This window comes from Tribolium castaneum, chromosome 6 (genome assembly GCF_031307605.1).
Source record: "Tribolium castaneum strain GA2 chromosome 6, icTriCast1.1, whole genome shotgun sequence".
NCBI lineage: Eukaryota > Metazoa > Arthropoda > Insecta > Coleoptera > Tenebrionidae > Tribolium > Tribolium castaneum.
Window position 1 is genome coordinate 8,905,702 of NC_087399.1, and position 16,759 is coordinate 8,922,460.

At 35.2% G+C, this 16,759-nt stretch overlaps 2 protein-coding genes across 2 annotated transcripts; one reads left to right on the forward strand and one right to left on the reverse strand.

The window, feature by feature from the left end:
* Positions 1-892: 892 nt before the first annotated feature.
* On the forward strand, positions 893-2,014 carry LOC658812 (uncharacterized protein). Its single transcript, XM_965169.4, has 3 exons — positions 893-1,116; positions 1,163-1,385; positions 1,427-2,014. The coding sequence occupies exons 1-3, from the start codon at positions 951-953 to the stop codon at positions 1,851-1,853; spliced, it is 816 nt and encodes a 271-aa protein (XP_970262.1). The 5' UTR covers positions 893-950; the 3' UTR covers positions 1,854-2,014.
* A 2,085-nt stretch (positions 2,015-4,099) lies between these two features.
* On the reverse strand, positions 4,100-15,348 carry MED1 (Mediator complex subunit 1). Its single transcript, XM_008198251.3, has 7 exons — positions 15,188-15,348; positions 14,985-15,124; positions 14,220-14,935; positions 13,937-14,168; positions 11,260-11,440; positions 10,039-11,198; positions 4,100-7,133 (listed from the first exon to the last, which is right to left on the reverse strand). The coding sequence occupies exons 1-7, from the start codon at positions 15,204-15,206 to the stop codon at positions 5,151-5,153; spliced, it is 4,431 nt and encodes a 1,476-aa protein (XP_008196473.1). The 5' UTR covers positions 15,207-15,348; the 3' UTR covers positions 4,100-5,150.
* Between the last annotated feature and the right edge of the window lie 1,411 nt (positions 15,349-16,759).

Here is a 16,759-nt window from a genome sequence, read left to right on the forward strand (position 1 = left end):
GTTAACCCTCTACACCAGAAAAGACAAAAACATAAAGGAAGTATCTGTAAATGTCGTGAACTTACTTTGAAGTAAACAGTGAGCTCCATCTATAACTCATAATTACTTGAACCGCAATTCCCATCATCAAAATGTGCAAAACTGCGATAAGTGAGGTTATGCAGGTATGCACTTTGTTTTCCAGTTTTTCACACAAAATATATCACAAATTGCACAAATCGTACAACCAGCGAGTCAGTACTGTCAGTACGTCACAGCAGCTTTCTCCAGCACAATCACTGACTGCAATTCTGTGTTGTGCCATTCCCGTCTCATCATATAATCTAAGTAGTTGTTATATGACAAGTAATGTTTCTACCTTCAAAAATACTTGCGTAAATATGTTATTATCCCGTTAGTACACACTTTTAAAGCAGCCACTGGTTATATAGATTAAAATTATAACATTTCCTTTGTTATTGTGTTATTGTTTACATCAGTCAGCTGTTTACTGTCATTTTCTAATGCTACCAATTTAAAAAATGTCCCTGTTATTAAAGCTCAAGGACCATAGAATGAGAGAGAGAACATTTTTTGTTCACATAGACGCTGAATACACGTATAAATGTCAGAAAATTCAAATTTTTTATGTTCAAATAGAAATGTCCCGGACTGTACAACATTTAAACGTGATATGCCCTTAAATCACAATATGTAAATGCTGTCAAAAGTCATCAACACTGCTTTACAATTTTAATTTTCTCATTAAAAATGTTCAAAATACGATGTAAACAATTTACTCTAGAACACGTTGGACATCTGCATGACAAATCAATATGGCGGTTCTCCCACTCTTCACAGAGCATAATTAATTTAATTTTCAAAATTACTTAAATAGGCAACCAACAGTACGAATCCAAGTGGAATGATCTCATGAACGCCTCATTATAATTAGTTTCCTAACCTCAAAAATGGTGCACATAAAATGCAGGACCGGCCTTTACCCGTTTAGCGAAATCCGCCGTTTGGTCCTCACCGATGCCCAAGTACCCTGGGCCGTACCGGTCGAAAATTATACGCCCCCCAACTATGACGCCCCTGTCTTGCGCAACAAACCATGGGCGGACCCCCCTTGTGGTACCCTCCAACTTTAACCAAACCAAATAATCGTAATTTTTTAAAGACGACCCAAATTTCCACCCAAAATGGAACAACCTTGACGGTACAATCAACCGTAAGAGCCACACCGGCCCTTATAAAATTGTTGATGGGCGCCCACTTAATCCCGAGGGCAGGACCGGCCTGGCCGGACGGGGGGTTTTGGGCAAATGGGGCCCCAACCATGCCGCTGATCCTATTGTCACACGGTGGAAGTCACCGAAAGAATTGCATCGAGAGACAAAATTGTGAATTGTTATTTTTGGAAATTATTAACGTGTTGGTTTAGGCCCATTTTGCAGTTCTGCGCTATCCAGAGACGGGATTGCGGCCAATGGGCCATTCCTGGAGGAATGGTCGATCCAGGTGAGAAAATCAGCGAGACTTTAAAACGGGAATTTCTGGAAGAAGCGTTCAACAGTTTGGAAAATACAGACAAGATGAGTGAGGAATTGATTGAGGGGTTTTTCTCAAAGGGTGAGGAGATTTTTAAGGGCTATGTGGACGACCCTAGAAACACTGATAATGCATGGATGGAGACCGTAGCTGTGAATTTCCACGATGATAATAACGAAACTGTCGGGAAATTTAAACTACAGGCGGGGGATGATGCTAAAAACGTCAAGTGGGTTGATATTGACTCAAAATTGGATTTGTACGCAAGTCATTCTAATTTCATCCAAGCTGTGGCAAAACTGAGACAGGCACATTGGTAAAAACATAAGTTATTATAAATAATCTATTTTATACAGAATTTCATAATTATGTTACGCCACTCCTGGAGATAATTAACTCTCTCGAGCGCTCTGTTTTGTACTATGATATGCACAACACAAAATAATTCTTTTTTTTTTCTTTCAATAAATATTTATGTAATTGCGATTACCTAATTGTACCTACGCTTTACATTATTTTATGTTTACAACAAACTTGTTCATTAGTAAATTCCCTACGAACATTTTATGCTAGAGAGGAAAATTATGAGAAAGAAAAAAACATAACGTAATACCAGTGCTTGATAAAAAATTAAAATGCATAAAATATACACAAGAGAAAACCCGAAATTCATACTAATACTGACGGTGATTTTTCTTACACCGTTAAAATCATATTTACAGCGCCGAGTCGGGTTAATCGGGCCGGTAACGCAGACGTCGCTCTTACCGACATCGCAAGTCATATACAGTGCGATCTTAAAAACTAATTCGGTCGTTTTCTACTCACAAAAAAGATTTTTGGGCAATACTCGGGTGGCCAGACGTCCTTTTTTATGAACATAAATTTTAACTGAATTTTATAGTAAAACGTTCTCTATTCGCTGAAATTTTGCTATTTTGAGACTATCGTATAAAAAGTTACATAAGTTTAGAAATGGTATGAAAAAAATCACTGTATATGGAGGCTTCAAGTTTAAGTTTTAACGGCCTTAACAATATTTTGACAATTTTTATGAGGTGATCGAATTTACATCCTAAGGTGAGGTCTTTATTATTTGTAGTAGAAATACAAATTTCAACTTAATATTGCAGTTATGCCTAAAACAAAACGTAAATTTGAAGATGAATTAAAAGCTGTGTAACCAATCACAAAATTTTTCAACTGTGAAAAAAGGTGCTCTAGGTTTGGAGCAACATTTAGGCACAGGAAAGCATAAATAAAAAAATAGTGGTGCAGAAACTTTTGTGTTACGATTTCAAATGGTGAAGAGTTAATAGCAGAAGCAGAAGGAACTTTAGTTTTCGCTCAAATGATTGTACAATCAAGTTATTACAAAAGTGTTACCTATCTCGAATTTGGCAAAAGAAAATGTGCGCGAACAAAATCACAAGCTATCATTGTAGCTGTCTTGCTTTTCAGACTTCTAGTTACATTGGTATTTCTACAGATGCTAATAGTTTAAAAATGTTACAAAGGAATTCCTATGATAAGTTAACCAACAAAACGACATGGAAAAGGTACAATTACTAATTTGAACCATTTGAATTGAACAATTTCAAAAATATTATTATTTATAATTTCCACTTGACGGCAAAATGTCCAGTAACTGCCGAACATTTAAATAAGAAACTGACGAAGTCCTTGGCTGGAAAAGCAGCACGTCACGTCTTAGAAGAATAGAAAAATTCTAATTGAAATTAAAATTTGGTAACATGTGTTAAGCGTGTAACGACAAATGAAGATAATTATTAGGTGTTTCGAAACTATAAAAACGCAAACGTCGCATTTTCTCTCAAAATAGGCTGTTATAAATTATTCATGCACTTTATATTAGAGAGATCTAATCATTAATAACTATTTTACAATTTTATCAATCTATTTAAAAAAATAATTTGGTGAAATGCGACGTTGGCGTTTTTATAGTTTTGAAACAGCTAACATTTAAGTAATGAATGGCACCTGAAAGTAATAGTTTCAGAATTAATAATAAATCTTGGTGAAAATAGTGCAGATGAAAACAGATTTTGGATGTTAAATTAATTAATTATTATTAATAGACTTTTCTTGAACACCTGTGTTATTTTTTATAAAAACACAAAATCTTGTTATTATCAAATTACTATCATTCTTGCTGAAGTAGTTCTTTGTTTCTTTAATTCTCACTTTTAAAGTTCATGAGAAAATTGTTAATGAGGGTCTAGAATCACATTTTTTGTCTAAACGATCATACTCGAGCTCCAATTACATTTTTTTCTAATTAACTTAACCAAGCACATCGGTGGACAAAAAACTGGTACATCCAAAATTTTCTTGTGTGTTAAACTTTTGAATTGTTAATGAATACAACAATTGTCAGAAATCTAACGATTAAACCTAAGAGATGCTAGATCAACTCAAGATTATTTATACAATGTGTTTTTAAATGATTCTCATCTAGCTAATTTCGAAATTGGGTTACATGTAAAAAAAAATCGTGCCGCTCTACTCAATTGAATCTTCTGTCAATAAATGTTAAGTCAGTTGTAAAATTTAACGAATTTTTTTTTAAATTTCGTTCGATGTCTAAATGCCTATCATTAGTTCTATGAAGAGACATTTTCTGATTTTACATGAGAAAATCACAGACGACTAGATGAAAATCATTTAAAAACACATTGTATAATCAAGGTAAATGGAAAGAATATTAAAGAACTGAACTTTAATGTTTTATTAATTAAATTTGCGATTTTTTGATTTTTGTACCATTTTTTATATCCACCTACGAAAGTCTATGGAAAAAACAGCAGTTTATTAATTGAAATCATGAATATTTTGATAATAGTCAAAGTAGGTCTTGAAGAGACTAGTCAAGAAAAATTTCTACCGTTACAAATGAAAAATATTTTTTTAAAGTATACAGCCGAAGGTATGACAAAAGAAGTTGATATTTTAAAAAATATTTTTTTTGTTTATGGAAAATGGACACATCCTTTCACTAATTTCTTGTGTTTAGCGTGGATACCGTTAAAAGATGCCCCGTTGTGGAACGACATCCAAAATTATTTAAAAAAAAAATTTTAAACTGTTTTTTTGCCAGGGAAAAAATTGCACCAACCTTAATTAAAACAAATACTATAAAAATACTATATCTGGTTTTTTATTTAAAAAATCATTGTGGTGAAAATTAGAGTTCCTATATAGGAACTCTAGCCAAGACTACGTTACTTGCACATAATGGACACTAACAAACTGCACGGCTATTATTTATGGTAATGCCAACCTAACTGTAGATTGTGTTTTATAATTATTTTCTTTGGTATAAACAATTTTGATATTTCTTTTATTTGAATAATATAGTACACATGTTTTTTGTTAAGGCCAATCTGGTCACCCTAGGCAACACAAATCTGAATTGTTTAAGGAATTGCTTAATTCGGTTGTTTTCTCTTTTCGTTTTAAAAATTCAACTGGAAGACGCAGATCACACTCAACCAATCGCACTGTATATACGAGGCGCGCGCACAAACTCGCAGACCTAACCTCCCTATTTACACCGAATTTGAGATTAGGTCGTGCCCTACCTTACCGGCCGTGTCCTATTTTCCTATACCTATCACCGCCTCGTCCATCAACTCATCGTCAGTGATACACGGCGAGGCCGAATGTGGACTTGGTGCGATCAACGGCGACGGCGCCGGTGACTTAACTATATGAACACTAACCGAAGGCGATTGGGGAAACGTAACCACGGCTGCACCCTTATCGATTTTTCCGGCCGCCGAAAAGTCTAAAAGCACATCGTCGTTCTTCTTCACGTCCTTTTTATCGTCTTTGGGGGCGGGCGCCACGAACTTCGACGTCAAATCGATGCTCTTCGTGTAGAGGTTGAGGGGTTCGGAAATGGGCGGGAGCACCGATTTGGACACCGCGATTGGATAATTCACTTTATAGGCGGAGTCGTCCTTGGTCTGGGCGAGGTTCTGGGGTTGGTCCTTTTTATCGTCTTCGTCTTTCAGTTTTGGACTAGAGCTAGGGAGGGGCGTGACGTTGTTCCTCAATTTGACATCGACCGCATTGTCGAAGGTTTTTTGAGGGAGGGCGAGGGGGTATTTGAGGTCCGACTTGTTCATCATATCGAAGATTTTCGTATCGACAGTCCGATTGATGTTGTTTAAATTATCCGAACTTACTTTCGGTTTTTTGTCGTCGACTGATGCACGTGCCGATAGTTTCGGTATTTGGAAATTTTTGTCTAATTGACGCACTGTCATTAAACCCTCGACAATCGAAGGTGGGTTATAATGATCCATTTTCGACATCTTGTAAATACCGTCACTCTCGTCCCTGTTTGAAGTCGGACTCGATTTTCGGCCATCCTTCGACGTGAAAATCGACTTCTCTGAACTGCTTTTGTTCAGTTTTGGGCGGTCTTTTCGGCTCAAATCGGTCGCACTTTTCGGTGAATTACTCAGTTTTGTTAGTTTCGAAGGCCCGCTTGATAGTTTAGCCCCCGAAGGGGCTTTACTCTTCAAACTTGAATAATTGGGGCCACTTGTCGAATTTACAAGTTTTTGCCCCAAATGTTGGGGTTTTTTCGACGCAGGGCCGCTGTTAACCCCCGGTTTTAACCCCGTGTGAGTTTTGGGCGACCCTGAGCCTGATTTACTCACACTTGTTTTACTTTCTTTACTTCTGGTTTTATTTATTGTGATTTTCATGCCGTCCGAACTGGGCTTAACCATATATTCCGAATTTTTCGTTTCACCGATTTTCCCACTTTTTCCCTCGTTTAGTTTCGTTGAAACTTGCCCACTTCTGTCTTTGTTTCCTCCACTACTAGCCCCCTTGCTACTCAAATCGGTGACTCCATCGCAATGTTGGGCCGACTTTAACTTATCGACAATGGCAGACAGTGAGCCTTTTCGGTTCCTCACTTGATTCGAAGTCGCTGATTTTGACAAGTCCGTGGAACTGGGTGACGGTAACCCGTCCTGAACCCCGCTCAAATTTTCAGTATTCAAGTCCAACGGTTTCACTTTCACTGATGATTTATTTTTCGACGCAACGTTAAACACACCCGAAATTTTTTTCTCCTTGTCTCTGGACGAATCCTTCGAGGTGGATTTCGTCTTAGAATCGGAATTTTTCGGTGAGTTCGCGGCACTTTTCAATGTGGACATGCTCGGTTTACCGGAACCACTCGTCGAAGGGTGTTTGGGGGAAGTACCGTGGCTTTTAGGACTCGAAATACCGGGAATTATGTGTTTAGGACTACTGGGAACATGGGCTGGGGAGTGTTTAGGACTGTGATGCGATGAGCCCGTTTTGAGAGTGGGTTTCATTAGGTTGGGGCTTAGTTTACCACTCATGGAAATATTGCGATTTTGAGTGGGCGAAGCGTTGAATTTTCGCATCATGCTGGGGCTTGTTGGGGTGCTCATGTTGAGGGGCGGAGACTCGGCCGGTTTTATGCTGACGGTGACCGGTTTGGTGAGGGGGTCCTGCTTCGGGGGCACCTTGTCCGGGGGGCCCATCGGGCTCTCGTCGCGTTTTCGCTTACGCTTCTTCTCAAGACGCCCCTTTAACGGGAAAATCAGGAAAAAATCGTAAGTGAACAAATAAATCAACAAATTTGTGAAATTTTATCGAAAGCGGGTCAGGCCTGCTAACCACAATAAAGAAATTACTTTAAAATACAAAGATTGGAGCCGGAAAAGTTTTAGCAGTTTTACAAAAATCTTGGGTTTTTAGCTCAAAAATGTGCCCAACTATGCAAAAAAGGCAACAAATAACAGCATAATTTTGTGATATTTCGAATTGTTTTGGACAAAAAATTGCGTTCCTGATTGCAAAACTTACTGAGACATGTAATTTTTGATTACATGATGGTTTTCAGGTTGTTAGTGACATTTCACAATATATCTGAGATTTTTAATTAAAAAAGATAAATCTTCGTTAAAATTTTTTGTTTTAGTTTGGCGTAATTTTGACAAAATTTCGATCGCAATGAACAAAATTGAGTAAAACAGCCAAAATACTATGAAATTTCAAGTTATTTTGTGATTTTTTGACGTGTTTGATCAAAATTTTACAAAACAAATAAGTTTTAGGTCTTAAAACGAAATTAATCATTCGAAATAAGCTATAATACCAATTTCGATCTAATTACTTGCCTAAAACAATATACTCATGAAGAAGGCAAAAATAACGCCACTTTCGGCCTGATTTGGCGATTATTCGTTTTGTTTTTTAATGAAATTTTGGTAAAATAATATAATTCTCCATTTAGTTTGTTGAGTTTTTGGTTAGTTAAAAAAAATACTTAAAAAAAACTTGCTTAAACGAATGAAAATTTCGCTCAAAAACGAACTAACTCAAGTAAGATTGTTTAACTTGTTGATTTCTCGGTCAGTTTCGGTAAAACACAGTTCAAAAACTTGCTTAAACCATCGAAGAGATTAAAAATAACAGTTTTTTGTTTTGTTTTTCTGGCTTATTTTTGACTCAAGCACTTTGAGCTATATCACTTGAAATAAATAATATCATAAACTCGGATGCGTGATTATGATTTTTAGGCAAATTCTGATGACTTCATGCAAAATAAAACAGTATCTAATTCAAACACGAACTAAATAGATACAAACAATTTTAAATAAATAAATGAATTTCGGTAAAATTTGGATATTTTCAGCTATTTTTTGCAAGCTGTGCTTAAACGCCAGATAAAGGCAGAATTAACACAATTTTCGGTTTAATTTTGTCATTTTTCGATTTGTTTTTACCGAAATAATAGCGTTTTTGACTACATAAACCTGCTGAGGCGCTCAAAAAAGGCAAAGATAACACTTCGATAAAAAAATACGTATTTTCGATTAAATTCTGATCAAAATGAAGAAAAATGAGTGAAACAGGCAAAATACCATTAATTTGCATTTATTTTTGCGTCTTCTAGATATATCTTGACAAGATCTTACAAAACAAATAAGGCTATCTGGTCTAAAAACGGATTACCGAAATAAGTAAAAATGACAATTTCGATCCAATTTTGGTGATTTTTCACAAAAAAAAACAAAAATGTACTTAAATACGTGCAACTATGGCAAAAATAATACCCTGTTCGTCCTAATTTGGTGATTTCTCAGCAAAATTTAATTCAAAAACTTGCTAAAACTTTCGGAAGGGGTAAAAATAACATACAACACATTTTTAGTTGTTGTTCTGGCTTATTTTTGACACAATTTCGTTCAAAAACAAGCTAAATCACGTGAAAAAAATAAAATACCATCAATTCGATGTGTTTTTGTTATTTTTAAACATGTTTATGGCAAAACAAAATGAGTATCATTTGGTTAATCATACACTAAAGTGAGAGAAATAATCCAAAATAACATAAATTTGGATCACATTTAGTAAATGTTTCAGCCAGGTTTGGTGAGCTTTTCGTAAAAAAAGTGTCTTTAAACACAACCAAATTCTGGAATTTTTCGGTTTGTTTATAACAAAAATTTACAAAATAATTGCGTTTCTCCCGTAAAATTTACTAAAACAAAGTAGCCAAAGATTTATGTAATTTTCGCTTGTTGATTTTTCGACCTATTTCAGCACAATTTAGTTCAAAAATTTGTTTAAACTATCGAAGAAGATAAAAATAACACTTTTTTTGGTTTTCGTGGCTTATTTTTGACACAATTTCGCCAAAAAAAAAATTTCAATGAAACAAATAAAATAACATCAATTCTGGCTTATTGTTGTAATTTTTAGGCAGGCTTATTCAAAACAGGTGAGTACTATTTTCGAACTAAAACGAAGAAAATAATCTAAAACCTATAATCTATACCACAAAAACCTGTTTAAACTGCTAGTAAAACGCGTAGAAAACGTTTTCGACCCAATTCTGTAATTTTTCAGCTAGCAGTAAAAAAAATTTGCGAAATAATTGCGTCTTTGCTCGTAAAACCTATTAAAACACTTGAAAAAGGCCAAAGATTGTGTGATTTGTTGATTTTTCCACCTGTTTCAGCAAAATTTAGTTCAAAAACTTGCTTAAACAACCGAAGAGGCTAAAAATAACAATTTTGTTCGAGGTTTTCTAGCTTATTTTCGACACAATTTCGCTCAAAAACGAACTAAATACATGTGAAACAAAATAACGTCAATCGTGATGTATTTTTGTTATTTTTAAACATGTTTGTGCAAAATAAGTGAGTACTATCTGTTTTAAGCATGAAGTAAAGCAGGAAAATAATGTAAAAACACAAGTTTTCGACCCAATTCTGTGATTTTTCGCTTTAAACAATCGAAAAAGGCAAAAATTAAAGAAACAACTTTGCATTTCATTGATTAAAAGTGTTACGAAACCAAGATAAAAAGAAGAAAGCATTCCAGAAAATCGTAAAAATTTTCAATCGTTTTAATTAGCTCAATAAAAACACGCAAAAACTTGAAATTTAATAAAAGGCTCAAAGTAGAAACCATCCTCATTACCTTATCATCCGAACTACTTTTGCTCCTCTTCTTCTCCCGATTCTTCTCATCCCCTTTACTTTGCGACGTCGTAATCGGCGTAATCGTAATAGAACTGGGCAATGCAGTCGCAGCTGACGTCGCAAGTGCTATAATCTCAATCCCGGGCCTTTTTTCCGCATTACCCCCCTGATTAAACCCCGGTGAAGTACTCGCAATCGGCGTAATACTAACACTTGGTGGTACCAGACTTTTCTCCCCCAAATCCATCATAATAGTTGGTGATTTCTGATCGTGCGATTTCCGCCTCGACGGCCCCGCCAACATCTCCTCCACATCCCCCAACTCATCTAAGGCCCCAAAATCACCGCCGACTTTATCCGACTCGGCCAACAAATCCGCCGGATCTAAGCCACTCATAAGCTCCAGATCCGACTGAAACCCCAACCCCGAATTTGGGGTCGCAATTTCATTCTCCTGCGAGATTGGGGTACTTCGCGACGTGGAGTCGCTACTTGACGTCTCGACCAGAAGGTCAGGGTCAGCCCCCTCGCCCAACTTTCGCTTGTTTTTCCACAAATCGTCCGATTTGCGCTTGTGGGGCCGTTTCATTTTATCCGATTGGTTGGCCCCTGCCAGTATATTAGTCAGCTCCATGCTAGTGAGCATATTTTCACTGGTTTGAAAATTGGGAAAATTGGCACTAGCGATCATAGATTCGTTCAAAAACATGCCTTGATGGCTTTGCATCATCATGCCGTGGCTGCCGTTGCCAAGGGGCTCCTGCTTGATCTTGTCTAACCCCCCGAATTCCGTTAAATTGCCGCCTGGGGCCCCCTTGTGACCCCCAGGGTCGCCGGAACCGAGGGGTAAACTAAAATTTTCATGTCCGTTGTAGTGGCGTTTAGTGGTTTGTTTCTCCCATAGTTTCAAGACGGCTCGCATCGTCACCGGAATGGAAAAACACCGGTTTAAAATTTTCGTGCTTAGATCGGAGGCGGTGTCGGGGGCGTTGGGCGGCGGCGGTGTACCGGGACTTACGATTTTACAAACAAGGTTGGAGATGTCGCTGAGGTCGATTTCGGCCGTTGCCATGCTTTCTTCAATTGGGTGCTCGAGGGAGAGGGAGATGTGGGTCCAGGAAAGGGCACTTATCTCAAACATGGTCATATTTTCAAAATCTGGAAGAATAATAACGCGAAATTTGAGAAATGGACGACGTGAGATGGGCTGTTTTTGTACCTTGTTTGCTATTAGGACGCACACAACTGCCGATTATCGTGTTGAAGAGAGCTTGTTGTCTTAAGATTACTAAAATTTGGGACACATGTGCTGGGTGGGTGAATGGAATGCTTGAAACTAAAACGCCGTCCATATTTTTGTTTTCAGTCATGAAATAACAATGTGTTTGGTCGGGCAAAGTCTGAAAAAATTAAAGCACAATTCGAGTAAAATCGCGAGTTTTTATTTTATTTTTAAGAAAAAAAATGTTTCGAGTCTTATTTCAAACACCACTAACTGGCAATAAAACTTAAGAATTTTGTAAATTTGTTACAAATGTAAATAAAATCAAAATTTTCAAAGTTTTTCTTTGAGACCTCGCAATTTTAAAGATAAAGTGCTCAAAAAAAATTAGGGATGTTTCTAAATTTTAAAGAAAACCTACAACAGCATTGAAAAATAATACATGTTATACGTTTTTTGGATTTATTCGTGGAAATAAAGGGTTGTATTGAAGAGTAACGATTTGTTATTCAATACCATCCTTTATTTTCACGAGAATAAATCCCAAAAATTATCACTAAATGATATAAACCCTCCTTGATACACTTAGCGGCAAAATTATCGCATCACATGAGAAAGTTAATTTATTACTGCTTAAATTAAAAAAATAATTAATCAAAAATTAATTAATTAACTACTTATTAAATTAAACTTACAACTGTAACGTCAACAATTAAACTACAACGAATTGATTATCGGAAAAAGTCAAAAAGTGAATTTCATTCGGATAATTTTTTTTGATTTGGATAAAGTCTACTAAGGCAACTCTAAGGGCTTTAAAATATGCTAAAAAGGGAGTATAATGGGAAATTGGTCTATCGAAAATATTCGATAAAAACAATAAAAAAAAGTTCCATTTTTTATCGCATTTAGGTGTGTTTTAAAACTTCAAGATTTTTTTATAGGTATTTTTACAACCACATCGAGAGGTGATCGTATGATGAATTGGTAGGCTAAAGATGCGTTGTAAATATTGTGTGTATTTTTTGAACTTTTTTCCTGAGCCCAAGATGAATGCTTTTAGGGGTAATTTCAGAGAAACTGTAAAAAATACCTTGCTTAAGCATCAATCAATTACGTAAATTAAATTAATTTACGTATATTCATTTCATTGACAGAATTAGTTATATTAAAAAAATAAGGTATTATTAGTAACTTAGTTAAAAAAACAAAGTTAGTTAAACTAGTTAAAAAAAACACGATGTTATTTTCAGAGAGTGGATTTTAGAATTTTAAAATGTGCTAAAAAGGGATTATAATGCGAAACTGGTCCTTAATCTTAAAAGAAAAGATTTGATAAAAAAAAATAAAAACAAAAAAATCATATTTTTTTCACATTTAGATTTAGTGTTATTATTAAAACTTGTGAATCTAAAACTAATTTATTTTTAAGATTTTTAAAATTAATTAAATTTTAGTAGAGAGGCTGAGGATAGGTTGTGAATAACGTGTGAATTTTTTGAGATTTTTTTCAAATTTGAAACCCCCTCAAACTCCAGAAAAAGAATGCGTTGTATTTGGGAGAAGGTTCGAAGAAATTATTAGGGATGCCTTGACTAAGCATTAATTTATATATTATTAAATATTCAAATTATTAATTAAAAAAAACAATTACAGGACATAAGTTTCTAATTTCCAGTCTAATTTTGATATTGTTAAAATCTTTAATAATTAAAACCTGCCTAAATAATTTTTTTAGAGTTATTTTCATACACAAGATTTTTTTGTCCCATCCGCCATGTGTAAACAAAAAGTAAATTAATCGTGGTTTCAAAAGTTTCAACAAAATCTACCATTTATTTATAAAGTAATTCTTAGAATTAGTGCCTTTTAAATTAACAGAATTTTATAAAGATTGTTTAGCGATAAAAATGTAAGGTCTTTTTTGTGTCCCGTCCGTCACCAATTTGTATTCTTTTTCCTGCTCATATTTCAAATTTTACAAATGTGGCTCCGACTATTGTAGGTTGCAAATTGTTTGACTGGTACTAAGTTCCTATAAAGAAAAATTCACTTCTACTGATACTGGTGATAAAAATTGGTAAAAAATCTATAGTGTCCCGTCCGTTAAAATGAAATGGCTGCTTATATATCAAGAATTGAGGTGGTTAATTAACTATTTTTTGACGTGAAATTAATTGTTTTTTTAATAATAATATAATAATAATAATTTATTTGTGGCAGTAAAACAGTTACAATATAATTAATTACAACAAGAAAAAAAATACGATAACAAAATTAAAATTTTCTACGAGTTGTTCCTACCACAAAGTGGACCAAAAGACAGCAAAGCTGATCAAGGTTTTGACCCAGACAATAAATGAGAAATAACAAAAAAATAAACAATTTGATTGAAGAAAAAAATAAAAAATATAATAATAATAAAATATCTAATTCTATTTAACAAAATTATAGAGCAAAAAAACACATAAGAAAAATCATTTTGTAAGAAACATTTTGTATTTATGTTTAAAATTGCTGATTTTAGAATTTTTTAATGTCAGAGGAACTTCATTAAGTAGATTATTTTTGATTATTTACCATTTTTTGGCTCTCGAAAAGTTTGTACCGCAAACTAGGAGAATCAGTAGTCAACATGACCATTTTTTTATAAATATTATTGCCAACCACTTACCACAAAAAGGCCCTTATTGTTCCCAGACTCCATTTTCCCTTCACTGGCGTGATGTACTATTAAACTAAGTAACGGATGAGTTGCTGATTGTTCTATAGTATCCAATTCAGTAACTTGTTGAATTTGTCTAACTAAATTGACACACATTGGCATTGGTTTGTTTAATTTGAGGACAAAACAGGCCGGAATTGCTGCACTATTTTGGCTACTTAGCGATGAAAAAGACGGCGTACTAAAATAAATTTCCCTCAAAGAAAAAAAAATTTTTTTTAATAATTTTTACCTTTTCCCGTTAATATTCCTATTAACTGTGATGAGAGTGGTCGTTTGCAACTTATGTGTAGCGGACCCTTCCATACACACCGTCACACTGTACCCCAGCGCTTTACTAACGATCGTATCAACAGTAATAGGTTCAATATCACATTTCTCAACATTTAATAAATCATAAGGAGAGACAAAATAGGTGAGTTTCATGGGGTGTCCCCCTCGGCGCTTCTCCAGCACCCCAACCGGAGACTTATACAGCAGGTTGAAAGGTTCCTTCATGAAAGACTGCAAGTGAGCCAAGGTGCTCAAATCAGACTCCAGCGACTGCAAGGCTGTGAACGCCTTACACTTGACCTTTTTCTCAGCATTGAGCTGGTAAATCGAGGCAAAACCTTCCAACTGGGCAGTGAAATCGGCAAAATCGCCACTAGATAAACAATTGACGAGCTCAGCGCAACTCTGTTGCTCCAATTTACTGTCATGGTGCACTTTCACGTCTTTGACGGCCCCCGTCTGGTCGAGCACTATCTCCAGGTAGAACATGTCGGAGGAGATGAAGAGCTCCACCCCCGAGGGGCCCACCATGAACTTGAGCCCCAGCTGCCGCGTCAAGCTCTCCAGCCGCTCGATCATGCTCTGCAAGGACGTCACTTTGATGGAGTGCTGCAGAGTGTCGAGGCATTTCTGGTGCTGGCTCTTCTCGACGCTGTCCAACGCGTAGCGCTTGTCCTGAAAGTAGGGCATCAATGGAGGCAGTGCCAGACATGACATAACCTACAAGCATGGCCATTCGCACATTTTTGGATATCTCTGTCAAGCTTTTGTACTGCGACGCCTTCGAGCGCAGCTTCTCCATCAATATCTCCAACTGCCAGTCTTTGGATTTGTCCACAACGGACGGTGGCATCGCTAAATTGCCTTAAAAGTAAACAAAGTTGTAAATGTCAAAAGTCAAACTCTTGGCTGGGGCGCGCAACCCACCGTTTGTTACGCGATTCATGATGAGTTCGGGCGAAATTAACGTTAAATGTTCGTAAACATTTTCTATTTGGGGCGAATTAAGGGAAAAAAACCGATTTTTCGAACATACATCAGCACCAAACAAAAACTTGACAGTTTCGTTACTTTCCCCAATTTAGGGATATTTGGCTACGCCACCGGCGCCCAATTCAAACTCGTGTCTGATAATAACAATAACAATAAAAATATTCAAGTGCTTTTCCATTCATTTGTGTTTACCAACTCTCAACTTTATCAAGATTTGATACTTTGGAGTGCTTTGAATTGGTGGCACATATGTTGTGCTTATTGCAACGCAAATATTTTAATGAAATGTGGTCGTAAAACAAACTCCCGGAATTAATCCGCGTTTTTTACCAACGAATTTCGTATTAGATCCGTCAATGACAATTAAAGCCGTAATTCGCTACAACTTTTCAACTTTTTAGATCGCAAGAAGTTGCTGACACGATAATCTCCTCATCTTCCCCCAGAACTGGAGCAAATGCCCGCTAACACATCACAACTAAGATAATAGTACACCATAGGCACATTTCCAAAATTTTGAATAGTTTATTCTCGTTTTTTTTTTTATAAAGAAATCAAATACGTTGTGCGTTAGTTTATACCACATAATGTTTTTTTTTATTATTTTGTAGGCATTCAACAAAAATCACATAAAATTGCTTAGTTTACTGTATTTCAAAATTTCTTAGATAGATGTTTTTTACAAAAAATGTTTCCAAACCGTTAAAACATGATATGAGGGAGTTTTAGAAGAAATCAAGCAAGATTGACTACTTTATTTTACTCCATGTGATTCAGATAAAATGAAAAGCTTTCAAAAACCAAATGCAACAAAAAATAATTTACACGAAGGGTGTTTTACATTTTATTTCTGTAATAAATTAATAATAGCCCCCGTCACCTTAGGTATCGTCTGATATTAAAGAAGAACCTTGGTCCCCTTTATACCATTGTATTTGCTGTTTCAAAACTATAAAAACGTCAACGTCACATTTTCTCACAAAATTTGCTGTGATGTGTGCTGTTATAAATTATTCATGCAGTTGAAGAAAATAATAACTAATGTAATTTATACTTTCAATGAGATATCTAATCATTAATAACTATTTTACAATTTTATCAACCTTATTTAAAAAATATTTGGTAAAGTGCGTCGTTGTTGTTTTTATAGTTTTGAAACAGCTAGTGGCAGATTTAGTGTAATAAAATTAAAAGAAAAAAAATTGTAGTAGTTATTTTTTTTAACAAGTTGCTTTGTAATACAAGCATAAACTAAATAACTCAAAATTGCCAGAAATCACGTAAATACATTAGTTTAATGAGTTATAAAAATTCATCCTTTTAGTTTTACGAATAGTTTTATTGAATTTTATAACAAAATTTATATTCTTCTTCAATAAACATTTCCAGAAATTAATTAAGTGTATTTAGAAAACATTGGTATCATTATTAATCTTGTTTTTCTTAAAAAAAAACAGAATAAAATTAAACGCTTTAAAGACAGAGAAGCTTCGCCAAAAAAAAACA

Excerpts from the sequence above, each read along its gene's own strand:
- MED1 (XM_008198251.3), bottom strand. Across the intron at positions 14,936-14,984 it reads ATGTGCGAATGGCCATGCTT|GACAAGCGCTACGCGTTGGA; the intron begins GTAGGTTATGTC and ends CCCTACTTTCAG. Across the intron at positions 14,169-14,219 it reads AGGAATATTAACGGGAAAAG|TACGCCGTCTTTTTCATCGC; the intron begins GTAAAAATTATT and ends AATTTATTTTAG.
- LOC658812 (XM_965169.4), top strand. The coding sequence starts at position 951 with ATGGTGCACATAAAATGCAGGACCGGCCTTTACCCGTTTAGCGAAATC. Across the intron at positions 1,117-1,162 it reads ATGGGCGGACCCCCCTTGTG|ACGACCCAAATTTCCACCCA; the intron begins GTACCCTCCAAC and ends AATTTTTTAAAG. Across the intron at positions 1,386-1,426 it reads TTGCATCGAGAGACAAAATT|GCCCATTTTGCAGTTCTGCG; the intron begins GTGAATTGTTAT and ends GTGTTGGTTTAG.